We start from the raw sequence: 17,026 nt of genomic DNA, 5'->3' as shown, positions 1-17,026 counted from the left end.
AAGTTTTCTCTGATCTGAAGTGTGAAAAATAGCAATCCGCTGAACTCGTGGCAGGTAGAACTTTTCCCTGTGTATCGCTGTGTCCGGAGGAGTCATGGCTCATGTCAGCTTTGAAGATTCGGAAGCCTGTGGAATAGGGTTGCTCCAGAATCCCAACAAACATGCCCACTCATCCTAATAGATGAAAAGGAGTCCTTTCACACTATATCCTCAGGGATTTGCTCACGTATTTCTCTTACCAGTTGACTTTTTGTTTAATAGTTGCCGTAAAATAGCCCGTGTCATGCATTTAATACTATCTCCCTTTAGTATTCTCGGGTAGCTTCCAAAAAGTGTGATTCTTTCGGTCAAGCCTCCTTTGTGGGGCAGAAAACTGGGATCTCGGGTATGATGTTGGTAGGATTAGGGCCAAAGGTTTGACTTCTTTCTCTGTTATAAAGAAGTGCAGAGACCAAGCTTGACACCGAGACACTGATCTCGGTTGAAGAACACAGGTGTGAATGAGACACATGATTGTCACGGGAAGAAGAAACCCCAGGGCCCTGGCTCTCACCTCAGGAGCTTTTCACCTCTAGACCCAGACAGATTTCTGGGGTTAAGCCCCGGAATCTGCAATTTAAAACAGTGTGGCCTTTTGAGCCTATTTTAAGATTCCCTGGCCTAGATTTTCTGACAAAGGACCCCCTTGGTATCAAATGAGAGGAGACCTTTCTCCAGTTAAAAGTAAAAGCCCGATGGCTCGGTATCAAGGCACACTGAGACAGGTAGCAGGACGATGACATGGCTCATCTGGCCAGATCGATGCCACTAACCCCCTTTCTTTGAGATTGATGTCTTTATCTCTGCGAAAACCAGAGAATAAGGAGGGGATATCCAAATCCTAAATGAAGCCACAAGTTACAAGTTACGTGACGAGAATCTATAGGGAATTTTTTTTAAGTTTGGGAGTATTTAAGAATTGTCTAAAGCTTTACTCTTTTCTAGAGTTCCTCCTACAGTAAGGTTTCCTATCAAATAGGGAAGGTAAGTGCTGGAATTTGCTACCTGAAGGATTTTACACACTCTCTTGAGTTGTTCTTCTTTTTAAATAAAGGTGGAAAGTGAATTTTGTATGAATGTAAGAGACTAGATGGCATATATTTTTCTCCTTGCAAGAATATGCTGGAATTAATTCATGTCCCTCTTCCAGTACTAGCGTTGCTAAGCTGGTTTGTTGTTACCCATGGAAAAAGTGACTGAGTTCCAGCTGTAAAGGACCCTGTGGGGGCATAGATGGCATTGGAAGCAGTGGTATGTGGGCAATGCAACCACTGACTGAACCTGGGCTAGAGAGAGAATAGAATAGGGTTTCTGATGATCATGGATTATGCCAGTAGACTCTTGTTTCAAGAGTGGTAATTGCCTGAGCCAGGTTGTTTTGAATATGGACCATCCATTAAAATGCAGAACTCAAACCTTGATAGAAGCATGTCCTCCAATGCTGAATCATTAGGGCTTACAACTACCTTGAGTAGTCTTCTTTTTTGCCCACCTTTTAAATATTCATAGATGTCCCTTTGGGGTTTTCTTTTGCTTCTTTTTACTTTTGGTTTGTTCTCCTTTTGGTTTTGCCTACTGATGTCTTCTTGAGATCCCATGGGATCTTTTCCCAGCTCTGCGTCTGGGTCCTTTCTTGACATGGTGGGCTACTACCGACGTTCTCCCCAACCGAGAGGAGGAGATCTCTCCAAAGTCATCTTCTGAGAATGGGGTCTCCCCTGCTATCTGGCAGGAGCACGTCCCTAGGGCCTGCCATCTCTCGGACCTGAGGAATCTTCCATCTGGGTGGATCGAGACCACTTCCTGTGCCCACTAGGCTTTCAATCAGTTGACATGATGACTCCTTTTCTCTCTCTCGTTTATCTGGGCACAGGACGTCATAATCGAACGGACCGATTCTCCAGACTTCTTCGTATGGGCCTTGCCACTTTGCCAGGAGCTTGCTCTCGGTGTTGTACGGAAGGAGGAACGCCCTATTCACCTGCTGAAACTCTCGAGCACCTTTATTGAACTCTCTGGCGGGGGTCTACAGGCCCCGGGTCAGATTTCTGCCTCTAAGTCACCCATCCAGGTCTAGTTACTCCCACCGTCCAGAGCCTGTTGTCGTATGCCAACATTCTTGTTCAGTCAGACCTCCCTCCTCATAGTCTTGGAGGCCAACGAGGCCTTTGGGTTCCCTTTCTTGGTGATGTTTTACATGGGGGAAAACTCCATACAGGCTTGAGGGATTTTTCCTTTTTGTGCAGCGAAGGCAAAATCACATTTTATGCTTTGGTCTACGTCTCAAGCAGCATCAGAAGCTTTGATTTGAATCCTCTGTCTTGAAAACAGTTTATTTCATACTTTTCTCAGCAAGGATCATTTCCAGTTTTTATCTGGAATCCTAAGAACGCCACCTTTTAAACTTACAAAAGAGAAATAAACCAGAGACGGCCCTGAGGTTGTCACATAATGATAATATACATATTCTATAAAAGGTATTAATGCCGGGACTGGGATGATGGGGAACTTGGATCCACCTGGCTAATACTAAGGTTTTTAGACTGGAGATGTCTTCTTGGGCTGGCTATTTCCTACACATCTGGGTAAAGAAAGCTAATGACAGCTGTTGCTTTGGAAGCATTCTCTTGTTCACATTGCCATCAAACAAGTTACAGAATGAGACAAACAAACAAAATCCCTAAAACTTAGATAGGCACTGTGTGTTATCTACCTGTGAGATAACTTTTATTCCAAATTTATAAATGGTCAACTTTTTATTATTCAAAGATAAACTGTGCCCATTATGAGTTATCTATAGGAAGCATTTTAATCAAAGGCTACTTTCCTGCCTTTTTTTTTTTTTTTTTTGCTATGCCCCTGATTTTCTAGGCTGCCTGTCACTCTCTGTGGTATGGTCTTAGGGAAAGCACGTCCATTTTTAAAACTATGCTTAAAATAAAAGGAGGAAATCCAAAATATATCTGGATAAGTAGTTCTTGAGACCAATTTATATCTAGAATTGTGCTTGGTGCTCTGTGAGGATTGTTCTCCAAGAGTAAATGCTCATGGACTAGCTGGAATGATAAACCAGCCCATGTAAAAAAAAAAAAAAAAAAAAAGCAACACGAGATTGTGTGCACGTGTGCGTGCATGCCCATGCATGTGTGTGCAGCCAATAGCTGAATATTATGGTCCACACTAAGTATATAAGACTTCAGAGAAGAGAAATGGGTTAGAAAATGATTAATGGAAGGGGTAGTGCTTATAGAGGGTCTTGAGTGGTAAATAGGATTTGATTAAGCAAAGGAAGAAGAGAGTGTGATTAGGAAGAAAGAGGCATGAGAAATACTGTGGATATTTTGAGTAATACATGGTTTCAGATCATCTGGGCTATCGCAGTCAAAAGTCAAAAGCCAATTTTTCATCCACGACTCTATGGTTAAACTTTGGTACTGAAATAGTTGAACCAAATGTTTTAATTAGTCCTCATTACTTTCCCCCAAATTGTCATCTCATTGGAACCTTGTGAAAGTTCAGAACCTTCCTGACTTAGCTGTGGGATCATGTTCAGGGTCATCGTGTAGATAAGAATGGTTTGGGCAGAACGAGTTGATGTTCAGGAGGGACTGCTAACCAGTGACTCTGTCTCAAGGTCCAGCTGCCTTTGTTTGGGCTTCACAGTTAATGAAACATTATAGACTTCAGAATGGCTAACATGGGCACTTTAGTGTTCACGTAGACTTTCAGTCTCTTAAGGGGTTGCCAAATTTAATTGGTATCAAGAGTCTTTACTATGCCATTTAAGGAATAATAGCTCAAGTTTTTGTTACTAGAAATTCTAAACTATTATTCTCTGTTCTTCCAAGGAATTTGGACTTGAAAACCTGAAGGATCTGAATATAGGATCTATGAGAAGTTAAACATGATTTACCCTGATTTGGGGAGTTGGGAATGCAAACAATGTGAGAAGGTTGCAATTAAAGGAACACCAGCGGGTGTCTTCTGTCCTCATAGAAGATAGAGTTGAAAGAAATGGCAGAAACTCAACTAAATATTTTGTTTAAATTCAAGGAAGAATTTACTAACAATAGGTTACTAAAAATATAAATAGCTTAAGAAGAAAATGCAATGTCACTTGCTGGTCATCGTACATGGGATAGATCTGTTTTGTAGGGGCTGTGTAGATGTGGTCTGGGAAATTTATAGGATGCATGGAATTCTTTGATTCTAGGGCGGTCCTGTGGATACCTGGATTGGGGTGATGGTGTGTGTGGGCGGGGGGGCAGCTCTTGAAATTGACATCTCTGGGCTCTGTCTCTTAAATCATTCCTGGCCCAAGAGAGTATTCTATCCATAGCAGCGTTCTGTTAATGTCTTTAGAAATGTAGAAATGTCTGTACTCACAAGTAGAGTAGAGAGGAGAATGGCCTCCTAGCTGAATTTGAAGTGGCAATAGCTTTCATGGATATAACAGTCAAATCCTGTTCTGGACAAACACCAGAGAGTATTACATTATCAATTATATGCATAGATGATTCATTCTCAATATCTTAGGGGCATAGACTTCAGTGCCTGGCTTCTTGGGGATGGGAACGAAGATGTGGCTCAGTCAATACACGTGGTTTTGAAATCCTGGAAGGGAGGGCCTCCTGTAGACACTTGTTTCCCAGATGGTAGCAGTGAACGGCTGCTCAGAAACAGGAAATACAGGAACAGTGACCAGGAGCGGACTCTTCTGGGAGTCCTTGTCTCAGAGAGATTAAGTCTAGTGAGAAGCCAGGGGCAGCCACTGCATGGTGGATTGTGTCATCTTCCTTTTAATGACTACTTGAGTTATTTGTCATTGACCAGGGTTTAAGAGCTGACCTTCTTGTTTTTATGATGCCTGTTCTGTAGCACTGACACGATTTCATACTTGTAAAGAACGCTAGAAATTTTCATTACAAGTAGTGATCATTTGCAGACCTAAAATAAAATAAGCCAGAATTTGATCAAATTAAATGAACCTGTAGGTGACCTCTTTTTACATTTTTGTGTCTTATTAAACTATGGATTATTTTATTAGTTCACATTGCTTAGTATTCAATGGTGACTCACCCTCAAACTTAAAGGTCCTATCTATTTAAATTTTTTAAATCTGTTAGGATGTTAGATTTTTTTTTTTTTAATCTTTGCATGTGGAACTAATCCTCTGTACGTTTATTGTTTCCATATTTGCCTTCCAGGTGCCAGGATTGCTGAGTATTCCCAACTGTATGACCAGATTGTATTCAGAGAGACCCCCTTCAAGGCTCAGAAGGATAGCTGGGCCAGCCCTCAAGAACCCTGCCACCTCAGGTCCACCTCACCTTCCCAGGCCCAACATAGCAGCGAGGATTGGCTTTTGCATTCAACCTACAGTAACGGAGAGTTAGTGGATTTCTGTCCCCGGCCAGAGCCAGACTTGAAGTCGAAACATCCTACCTTAGCGATCAGTGCAAAGAGTGCTCCAAGACAGCTGTCTGCAGCTTGCTCTGTGCCTTCTCTTCAAACCTCCGACCCCCTGCTGGGCTCCTTGCAGAGACACAGTGTCATAGTCAGTCAGCCCAACAAAGAGAACTCTTTTCAGGGCCACCTTTACAACTCTTTGGGTCGCAAAGGCCTCAGTGCAAAATGTCAGCCATACAGCAGGTCCCGGTCCTCTTCCTCCATCTTGATAAACAAGTCGGGGGACTCCATCAGCTACCCTGGGGAGATGGGAAAGAGACAGCTGCTGTCTTCACACAAAAGTTCGAGGTGTGAGAGTCCCCAGGATTTGCTGCCAGGTATGGCTGACTCATGTCCTCAGGGCGCTGAAAAACACTCAGATCTCACGCTCCGAGACTCACAGAAGGTTCTGGTAGTAAGTAGAAATTCACCCTTCAGTGCCCAAATAGCGACCCAGAACTACTTCTCCAATTTCAAAGAGACTGAAGGAGACGAAGACGACTATGTGGAAATCAAGTCAGAAGAGGACGAGCCGGAGCTAGAGTTCTCGCACGGCCGGAGGAAGAAATCCGCCCCGGGGGTCATGGAGGCCGACTTGCCCGAGAACGCCTGCAGCAGCAACACCCCGTACTCTTTGAATAGTCCATGCACTCCAAAAAAGCCAATAAGCGACAAGCTGGGGCTGTCCCCCTATCTGACGTCGTACAGCGATTCGGACAAACTGAATGACTATCTCTGGAGGGGGCCGTCTCCCAACCAGCAAAATATCGTCCAGTCGCTGAGGGAGAAATTTCAGTGTCTCAGTTCCAGCAGCTTTGCCTGAGGTTCTTCGGAGAAGCCGCCCCGGGTCAACGTGGCGCGATGGCTTGTAAAGGACCGATACCCAGAGGTGTTTTCTATGTACCAGATTAAAACAGTTTTGTAATAACCAGGCGTGTCAACCATGCTTTCTTTTACACAACAGCTCTCTGAAATGGCTGCCAAGCCAGCCGGGACTGTACTGTCTAGCCGGCGTCAGCATCTCACGGCGTGTCTTCCTGATGCTGACTGCCTTCATGTTTCATGCAAGTCAATCTTACTTGGAAAGTTTTAGGCTTTTTTTTGTTTGTTTGTTTAACATGATGGCCATGACATTTTGTCCCGTGCCCTTGGCAATAGTGCCCAGAGTCTAAGAAGTGCAGTAGCCCTCGCCTATCATCCAGAAGCCACGAGTAGTTTGATTTTAGGACCCAAAGGCAGCAAGGAGGCTTTTCCACGTTTAAAAAAAAAAAGGAAGGAAAACTAAAGCTGTTTGAAGGATTAGGCTTATTATACCTGGCATTTTGGTTACGTTCGGGACAAGACCCCAGAATAACGTAAGCTAGAGATCTCTAGTTAGGGGTGTAAGTGCACACTGCCCGTCTCCCTCTGCATGGGTCACTCCTACATCTGTTCACTCTATTGTAGAAATCGGGTAGCTGTGGGACATCAGGAGGGAGCAAGAACGATTATAAGCAAAGACCCTTACCTCTATTCCTGGACACGTTCCAGAGAATGCGCTGCTTATCGTGTTTATTTTTGATTGCTGGAGTAAAATGAATGATTTCCTCCAATGCTCAAAGGAAACTACAAGCAAGAAAATGCAGATTGACTTACCTGTTAGAAAGGATGGGGACAACTTGGTGATCTCCTCATATTCCAGTGGAAGGCAGGGGTGGAAATGGGAACTCTTCGTGCAATATTTTTGTGCGGATGTCTAATCAACACAAAGTAAGCCATGAGCTAAAATAAAACACTTTAGGGCCACCCTTTCCAGAGCAGTTTTTCCATGTGTACTTTCCCGAGTTTTGTACCTCAGCCAAATGACCTGATCCCAGCCTTGAGGATTTCGTTTGCTGCGGTGAAATCTATTTTCCAAACTCAACATAACAGGGGGGCCTTTTCTCATTGTTTTGAGGCACATAAAAGAAAAGAATCTTTGGCTACTAAGCTCTGACAAATACCGTCTTTGATGTTGTCATTATGGTCTTCAAATAGCCGTCCATTGTGATAATCATGGACTAACCTAAGGTTTTATGGAAGGAAACAGAAGATCAAAAGCAAGGCCTTGTGAGTAAAAAGCAAAAATCAAAGAAGCAAAAGAGAAAAGTGAAGGCCAATCTGTTGCTATTTTATAAAAATGTTCTATTTTATGGAAGACTCCAGTCAATGCAACAAGGATGTTTTCTCAAAACAAGAATGTTGTATTCTCCTTTCAAGCAATTTTACATTCTAGAACCCTTTCCCCAGTGGGCTCAGTTTTCATTAATATCTGTGTAGGAAAGGGGATCTAGGCTTTCTATTTGAAGGCAAGCTCTGATACTGATTGCAATCGGTGACATCTAACCATAATTCTTTTCCTCTTTTTAAAGTCCTGTGCCTCTTTTTCTTAACCATGAAGCATCAGATGTGACCATCCTTATTTTACAAACAAGTACCTACGGCACTCATTTTTCCTCTTAAATAACAAAAAATAACCCAAGCTTCTTGTTTCTCCGTAAGATTCTTTCTTCTCGTAGCTTACAAAACCAAGTCCATGTTGAATGGCATGGTTCTAGAAACATTCCTGCTTTCACTGCCTTTCTTTAAACTTGATACAAGTTTTCAAGAGTAGGAGTATCAACAAAGACAAGCCCTGTAGGAAAGTATGTTCTTAGTTTGCAAAACAAAGTTACCTGATTCTTCTTGTCCTAAGAATGGAGTTTCCTATTTTTCCCTTTTAGTTTGTACGACCCCCAACTCTATATTGTCCATATATTACTCTGGTGTCTTACTCTCAGAAATTATTAATTCTTCACACCAGGGTCTCGTTGCACAGCTTTGATGTCACCCTATAGGAGTTACCCTGCTGCACGAAGGTGGATGTCTTGCTGTATAAAATGTGTGGTTGTTTTAGGTTCTAGGACAAATCTTTAGCTTTATAGACCACTTCGGTCAGCCAGGATGCAGATTTTGAGAGCTGTGTGTATATGTATAATCATGTTTGTATTTTTTCTCAAAGTTACCAATTAAAAGCTTTTGTTTAAGATAGTTTCTTTTGGAGGTGGGGTAAGATTGTATATAATTGGGGGGAAAAGTTATATGTACTTAAAATTATGTCAAGTTCTTACTAGGTCTCTGTACTGAAGGTTCAATTTTTTTTTAAGAGTTCACTTTTCACCTACTCTTTGTGCAAAAAAAAAAAATGCATCTAGGAAAAGATAGTTTAAATATTGTATATAAGATAATGAAAGTTAGTAATGCTCATTATTTAATAAAGTTTGTAAAGTACAAAGTAAATTATAGTGTGAATTCGTGTGTTTGTTCTAGGAAGGTCAAGATTTTTCCAAACTACACTGAGTTGTAATGCTTTGCCTTGCCTTCTGAGCCTTGCAGACAAAGGTTCTGGGTTAATGACGATATACCATGTTTCAGTGACAGTATATTTTCTGTATCTTTGGATTACTTTTAAAATACTGAATTTAATGTCTGGGATGGTATGTGTTTTCTTGATAGGTGGCTAAGTTAGATCAATCACTAGATTATCCTTTTTATTTTGTAGTAACAGAAGACATCTTTTTTAACTATTTCATTATTGAATCAAAAAAATTAAAACTTTGGGGGCACAAATTAAGGTGGGTTTTTCTGTGTGTAACTTCATGTTCCAAATTTTTTTGACAAAACTTTTATAGAGAACAGAAGCATGTTAATATAAATTGGTAATTATAGATCATTTCTTAAAGCAATTCTATTTCCAAACATAAGCATAATACCCTACCCCAACATAACAAAAATATATGTTGCCTAACTTTCTTTGTACAGAGGAAAATAACTTTTAAATTTTTCTTGAGAGTGTTTTAAAGTGGAGAACTTCTAAACCTCACACTGAGGATCCATCACACTTACCTTACTTTTCTGCCTTGAGGTTGAAAGTAGGTGGGGTTTTCTGTAAGTTATGAAAGGTCAACTTATTTTTTTTAAGATTTTATTTATTTGATAGAAAGCAAGCAAGCAAGAGAGCACGAGCAGAGAGAGCAACAGTGGGAGAGGGAGAAGGAGGCTCTCTGCTGAGCAGGGAGCCTGGTGCGGGGCTTGACCCTGGACGTTGGGATCACGACCCAAGCCAAAGGCAGACGCTTAACCAACTGAGCCACCCAGGTGCCCCTTGAAAAGTCAATTTATAGAAGCAAATGATAGTAGAAAAACCATGCCCTGTGTAAATCCCATACATAAATCCTTAGGGGATAGACAGAAAAATCTTAAAAATCAGGCTTGTAATGAACTATAAACACAGCTGTTAAACATGAATATTTATTAACATTTGTTAAGTTTTCTTTTTGTTAAGAGGAATTTGTTTAGGGACACCTTAGTGGCTCAGTCAGTTAAGCGTCTGCCTTTGGTTCAATCAGGTCATGATCCCAGGGTCCTGGGATCGAGTCCTGCATCGGGCTCCCTGCTCATTGAGGAGCCTGCTTCTCCCTCTGCCTTCGGCCTGCTCTGCCTTCAGCTCCCCCTGCTTGTGCTCTTTCTCTCTCTCTCTTTCTCTCTCTCTGTCAAATAAATAAAATCTTTTTTTATTATTAGTATGTTATGTTAATCACCATACATTACATCATTAGTTTTGGATGTAGTGTTCCATGATTCATTGTGCATAACACCCAGTGCTCCACGCAGAACGTGCCCTCTTTAATACCCATCACCAGGCTAACCCATCCCCCCACCCCTTCCCCTCTAGGACCCTCAGTTTGTTTCTCAGAGTCCGTAGTCTCTCATGGTTCGTCTCCCCCTCTGATTTCCCCCCCTTCATTCTTCCCTTCCTGCTATCTTCTTTTTTTTATTTTTAACATATAATGTATTATTTGTTTCAGAGGTAAAAATTAAAAAAAAAATTTTTTTTTAAAGATTTATTTGGGAGTGCATATGAGCTGGGGATGGGGGGTGGAGCAGAGGGAGAGAGAGAATCCTCAAGCTGACACCCCGCTGAGCTCAGAGCCCCAAAAAACTCTTTTATAGGAGATCGTAAGTTTCTTTTTGGAAGAATATTCTAAAATTTAGCACGTAACTCATTTGACCCCTTGAGATGGAAAAAATTTTTTTAAAGATTTTATTTATTTGACAGAGAAAGACACAGCGAGAGAGGGAACACAAGCAGGGGGAGTGGGAGAGGGAGAAGCAGGCTCCCCAGTGAGCAAGGAACCCGATGAGGGGCTCCATCCCAGGACCCCAGGATCATGACCTGAGCCGAAGGCAGACGCTTAACGACTGAGCCACCCAGGCGCCCCAAGTTGGAAATGTTTTTACCAGCTCAGTACCTTGCCTGACAATTTGTAGGTGTTCCATAAATATTTAATGATTGAATAGATAGAGTCAAAAACTTGTATGAGCACAAAATACGAGAAAAACATTCACATCAGAGACACAAAGGAGGGAAGAACAACAGGGTCTACATTGCTTTTTAAAATTCGCAGCAGCCACCCTCAGAAATCCAACATCTTGGAATTTCTATTGGGTGGGTCAGAGAAAAGCCTGTAGGCCCCTTTCCCATCTCTTGGCTGATAGGATTCCAGGGAAATTTACTCTGTGTGAGATTTCCAGTGACCTTTTCAACCAAGAATCTACATGGTCATGGGAGAGTCAGATGATCAGGCCCCTCTCTAAAGTTTAGACAAAACACCTTTCCCAAGAACTGGTTTTGAGGATGTTCGGACAGCAAAGAAGAACCAAGAGTGCAGCGGTGGGGTTGAAGTCAGGTGAGGGAGAGGGGGAGAGCCCAAAATGCTGAGATGTTACGGTGCCGAAAGACAAACTTGCCTACTTTACAACGTAAAGTTTCTTTTTGGAAGAATATTCTAAAATTTAGCACGTAACTCATGAGCAAAATCCCATGCATTTTGTGCATGCCCTTGAGCAAAATCCACTTTGTCTATGAAAAACAATAAAGCTTGATTTTCCTGACAATGGCTTAGACACCAACACACAATAGGGGAAAAAAAAGAAGCAAGCAGTTCTACTTCATTAGTTCTAAAACCATGTTTATTCAGCTGAATTTAAAAGAACAAGGCTTGGATGGTGAGCAAATCATCCGCTCTGTGGGGCAAATACAAGCTCCCAGATGTCCTAGTGTTTGAATGGCAGTGTATGGATCTCCACGTGGTCCTCATAGAACTGTTCACGCCAAGACCTTGACTCAGATGCTGAACCTCACTTGCACATTTTAAAAAAGTTTTAACGTAAAAATTCCAATTCCCAGCTTCTTTAAATGAAAAAAAAAAAAATCTGGCCTGTTTGGGCCTGGACACTGGCGAGGCAACTCTTTGAGATCTGAGGAAATCTAAGGGCAGAAATCACCCTAAAACGTGGTGACTTGCTCTAACATTTGGGGAGACTGTTCCTTTGTTCTCCATCATAGACTTCATCAGCCAATTTAAAGCAGCCATTGCGTACTTTCATGCAGATGTTGTAGATAGAAAATAAAGGCTCTTAACATAAAATAAAACATCATAGAGGGGCACCTGGGTGGCTCAGTCGGTTAAGCGTCTGCCTTCGGCTCGGGTTATGATCCTGGGGTCCTGGGATCGAGGCCTGCATTAGGCTCCCTGCTCAGCGGGGAGTCTGCTTCTCCCTCTGCCCCTCACCCCTGCCCATGCGCACGTGCGCACTCTTTTCAAATAAATAAATAAAATATTTATAAAAAATGTCATAGAAAGTCTGTTGTACCTATTGCTGCTTTTTTTTTTTTTTTTTTAATTTGAGAGCAAGAGAAAGAGAACAAGTCAGGGGGAGTGGTAGAGGGAGAGGTAGAAGCAGACTCCCCACTGAGCAGGAGGGAGCCCAACATGCCTGAGATTCTCTCCTCTCTCCCTCTCCCTGTGCCCCTCTCCCTGCTCATGCTCTCTCTTTCTCTAAAATAGATAAATAAATCCTTAAAAAAAAAAAAAGGAATCCTCAGTCATAAAGGGCTACTAGCAAACCTGTCCCACCTTTGCATCTGGAGGGAGCCATTATCTTTACTCTTTGGACAATAAACATATCTGTCCTCTGCCCCAGAGGGAGATCCTGTATCTTCCAAGGCTATGCAAATGTCCCTGCAGGGACGGCCTGGAACAAGACTAATACAGTGCAAGAAGAAATGCAAAATAAAAGAGATACATAGAGAGTTGTCTAAGAACAATGATACAATTCTGTGACATAGAAAAAAAAATTTTATTTATCCAATATTGTTAAGGATAGAGAAAGATGGTTACTCTTAACCAAATGAGAATATAAGCTGGTACAAATTTTTCAGAAATGAATTTGGTAGTAGGGATCAATAACATCAAAAATCTCTGACCCAGAAATTATACATCTAGGAATTTATTCAAAGAAAAGCATCAGCTGGGCACCTGGGTGGTTCAGTCGTTAAGCGTCTGCCTTCAGCTCAGGTCATGATCCCAGCGTGTTGGGATTGAGCCCCGCATCGGGCTCCCTGCCCGGCGGGAAGCCTGCTTCTCCCTCTCCCATTCGCCCTGCTTGTGTTCCCTCTCTTGCTGTCTCTGTCAAATAAATAAATAAAATCTTAAAAAAATAAAATAAAACGTTTAAAAAAAGAAAGAAAGAAAGAAAAGCATCAGCTGCAGCTAAAAGATACATGTATCAAGTATCTCCAAGCCTGGCCTCACCTGCAGAGCTGGTTGGTAATAATGTAGATTTTGCAGACCAGTGTTGGTGTGGGCCACTCCTCGAGAGCTGCCCATGAGCTGCATTAAATTCAGAGCTTCTCTTTCTTTTTTTTAAGATTTTATTTGAGAGAGAGAGAATGACAGATAGAAAGCACGAGAGGGAAGAGGGTCAGAGGGAGAAGCAGACTCCCCGCTGAGCAGGAAGCCCGATGTGGGACTCGATCCCGGGACTCCAGGATCATGGCCTGAGCCGAAGGCAGTCGCTTAACCAACTGAGCCACCCAGGCACCCAGAGCTTCTCTTTCTAAGTCCAGGCAAATCATTCAAGATTCAGGTAGTCCCTCCTGCAAGACTAAAGTCTCATCCATCCAAGGTTCGAATTCCCGTGGAAGTGAAATCTGTCCTGACCCTTGAAAAGTCCAAGTGTCCTCACTACACTTTTTTTATTTTTTTAAAGATTTTTTATTTATTTATTTGACAGAGAGAGAGTTAGCTAGCGCAGAAACACAAGCAGGGGGAGCGAGAGAGGGAGAAGCAGGCTTCCCGCTGAGCAGGGAGCGCGATGTGGGACTCGATCCCAGGACCCTGGGATCATGACCTGAGCCGAAGGCAGACGCTTAACAACTGAGCCACCCAGGCACCCCCTCACTACACTTTTAACCTTCCTGATATGTACAGGTCTGTCTCTTTGGCATGTGGACCACTTTAATCACTGTGCTCCATTTCCCTGATGTCTTGGGCCACGTCAAAAGACACGCGCCCCTCCCACCATCTTTCCTTGGCCGCAGCTCTGTCTTACTTTTTCCTAAACCACCTCTCTTGGCTGCCATTCTTCCCATATCTTTTCCTTGTGTGCATCAATTCCATGCTTCAACTCCTCTACATCCTCACCTTTTAAGTTAAATAGTCCCTTAATTCATTTCCTTTTTTAAACCAAAATTTAGCTCTTCCTTTCAGGTTGCTGTTCCTCCTAAGGCTATCTTAGGGGGAGGCTGTTCCTTTTCCTACAGTCCAACACCTTTCCGGAGGTGGAGTCAGCACTCTCTCTCACTCCCGACTATGGCTCATGCAGTTCTTCTACTCTGAATGCTTGTTTCCAGCATCGTCCTCTTAGATCGACTCCTAAGTCATCTTTAAGTATTGCCTTCAGGCGTCATTTCCTTCAGGAAGCTTTTTATGACTCTCCAGGTCTAGGAAGATGCCTTTCTTTTTTTTTTTTTTTAAGATTTTATTTATGTGAGAGAGAGAGAGCATTAGCAGGGAGAGCAGCAGAGGGAGAGAGAGAAGCAGACTCCCCACTGAGCAGGGAGCCCGATGCAGGACTTGATCCTGGGACTCCAGGATCATGACCTGAGCTGAACACAGACGCTTAACCGACTGAGCCACCCAGGTGCCCCGGAAGGTGCCTTTTGTGGTATTCTTAAAAGACTTTGAACTATCATACTTCTAACTTTCCATTCACATGCCTGTGTTCTGGTGGATAGTTGTGCACAACTCAGTGAGGCCAGTTCACAGTTGACTCCTTAATTATGTGCCTAGCATAGAGCCTGGTATAAAGCAAATGCACTTATGTATAAAAATTATTTTAATTTCAAGTGCATATTCCTTATGCTGAAAACGAAATTTCTTTGACTTATGTCCAAATATCATCTCAAAGTGCACCGAAACGATCTCCATCCACTAGGGGAAGAACATTAGTGAGTGAATTTTTAAAGGCTTCAACATAACGGAGTCCCTTCCTTTGAGCGTGGTTGACTTTTGCTAAGCAGACTAATGCATATTTGAGTTTTGGGTAAATGGATTCCGACGTATCTGTCAAAATGAGATAATGATCCCTATGAAACAAACCTGGGACTATGAAGGATCCTAAATTTATTTTCATAAATCTTTCTCCCTTTCCTATTCTTTGGCCGGGCAAGTGTGCATTATGAGCATGCAAGAACCCAAATCCCTTTCTTCAGGAATGTGAGCACCTTGGGCTCAGGCTGTGTTGACTTCAGGATCAGGCCCATGAGGGAGTGAAAGTGAACAGAAGACAAGGCCTCCATATCATACACATCAAGATTCAAAGAAGTCAAAGCAGATAGTTTAACTGGCTCGATCAGCACAGACATTTGTTGTCCCAGGCCTTTTAAAGAAATTTTTAAAAATTACATATTAAGGCCACAATCATAATAGACAGATCTTTTTTTTTTTTTTTTTTTGGACAGAGAGAGAAAGAGAATGCAAGCAGACGGAGAGACAGGCAGAAAGAGATGGAGAGGCAGGCTCCCTGCTGAGCAAGGAGCCCAGTGCTTAGCTGACTGAGCCACCCAGGTGCCCCTAATAGACAGATCTTAATTAAGCAGCAACTATTATAAAGAAATCATGTGCTATTAACTGGTCCTACATGTCATATACATAATGTCCCCCCCTTGTTTTGTTCCACTATTTCACGGTCAAAGCAGAATGGGAGATCTAACTCCTTTAATAGCATTTATTATAACTCATTGTTCTCTGATTCAAAAAATGTTTTATTACCTTAATGTTAAAAATAGCAACTCATTTTCACCTAAAATTATTTAAGATTAGAAAGCAGAATATTAATTCAATTTGGGGCATCTGGGTGGCTCAGTCGGTTAAGCGTCTGCCTTCGGCTCAGGTCATGATCCTGGGGTCCTGGGATCGAGCCCAGCATCGGGCTCCCAGCTCAGCGGAGAGCCTACTTCTCCCTCTCCCTCTGCTACTCCCCCTGCTTGTGCTCTCTCTCTCTCTCTGTCAAATGAATAAATAAATAAAATCTTTAAAAAATATACTAGTTCAGTTAAAAAAAACAATGTGTCTCTAGGTACGGGACATTACGACACTTGAACATACCATCTACTTTAAAGATGTAGAGTATCATCTCAGAGGTATGGATCGCCATGGGCTTCTGCTAATGACTGAGAACAGTCTCCAAAGTGCCTTATCCAAAATGGCTTCGCAGCACATATACAGAGTCTAAGTGATTTCAGTATCAGCGATTTCCAATAACAAGTTAGTTTTGTGGTTCCTCATTAGTTTGGCTTAGGTGTGACCTTTTTAACTTAATCTTATCTATTCAAATTTTCATCCATACAGATTATTTAATTAAATGTTGAGGTCTTCTTTGGAAATTACTGTGCCATGCAGAGCCATGGAATTCCTAAAACTGCTGTAATTTCCCTGCAATTCAGGATGATAAAGAGGGTTGCCCTTTAATATGAAGCTGTTACGTTATTGTCCGCTTCTCTGTACTGTACTATTTCTTTCTCAGTTTAACAACTACTAGTTCTGAGTTTTCTGAGAACTGCTTCAGCAAAGGATGACTGAGAGGTCAGTGACGCCCCCCCACCCTCCACCCGCTTCCCGTTAACCTTCTTCCGGTTCTTCCCCAGCACACAGAAGGATCTCACTACAGAGCTACTGACGAATGAATGAAAGGATATTCGCAGCAGCATTGTCACATCGAAAACTAGAAACAATACAACCAGCAACAGGGAGAGGTAAAATAAACTATGATCTACCCACAAAATAGTTATAATATATAACCATTATTTCAAATGTTCTCCTTTCTAACATCATTAAATCAGATATATAGTAAGTGAAGAGACATACACACACACACACACACACACACACACACACATACATATACATATATATAGTGTGGTTGCAATTTTATAAAATAATTTCAAATAAGATCGAAATTAATTGTTATGTTTCAGTGATAGTGTTATGAGTGATTTCATTTTTTACTTTATGCTCCTCTGTAGATTATAAATAAATAGTATATATATATATATTTTTTAAAGATTTTTATTTTTATTTATTTGAGAAAGAGAGCACACAAGAGGGGGTAGGGTCAGAGGGAGCAGACTCCCTGC

At 42.0% G+C, this 17,026-nt stretch overlaps 1 protein-coding gene across 2 annotated transcripts in view; it reads left to right on the top strand.

Annotated features, from left to right (window-relative positions):
• PLEKHG1 (pleckstrin homology and RhoGEF domain containing G1) overlaps positions 1-8,697 on the top strand; it is a 165,852-nt gene extending 157,155 nt beyond the window's left edge. For both annotated transcript variants that reach the window (XM_028103317.2, XM_088023840.1), the window contains exon 16: positions 5,247-8,697. In XM_028103317.2, the coding sequence (XP_027959118.1) occupies positions 5,247-6,310 (1,064 nt within the window). In that variant the 3' untranslated portion in view covers positions 6,311-8,697. The remainder of the gene's footprint in view (positions 1-5,246) is intronic.
• The last annotated feature ends 8,329 nt before the right edge of the window (positions 8,698-17,026 follow it).

Source organism: Eumetopias jubatus, unplaced genomic scaffold (assembly GCF_037043125.1).
Source record: "Eumetopias jubatus isolate StellerSeaLion01/CBP00866 unplaced genomic scaffold, mEumJub1_p1.0 scaffold_6, whole genome shotgun sequence".
Lineage (NCBI taxonomy): Eukaryota > Metazoa > Chordata > Mammalia > Carnivora > Otariidae > Eumetopias > Eumetopias jubatus.
Note: the sequence above shows the minus strand (reverse complement) of the source record. Positions and strands in the feature narration are given on the sequence as shown.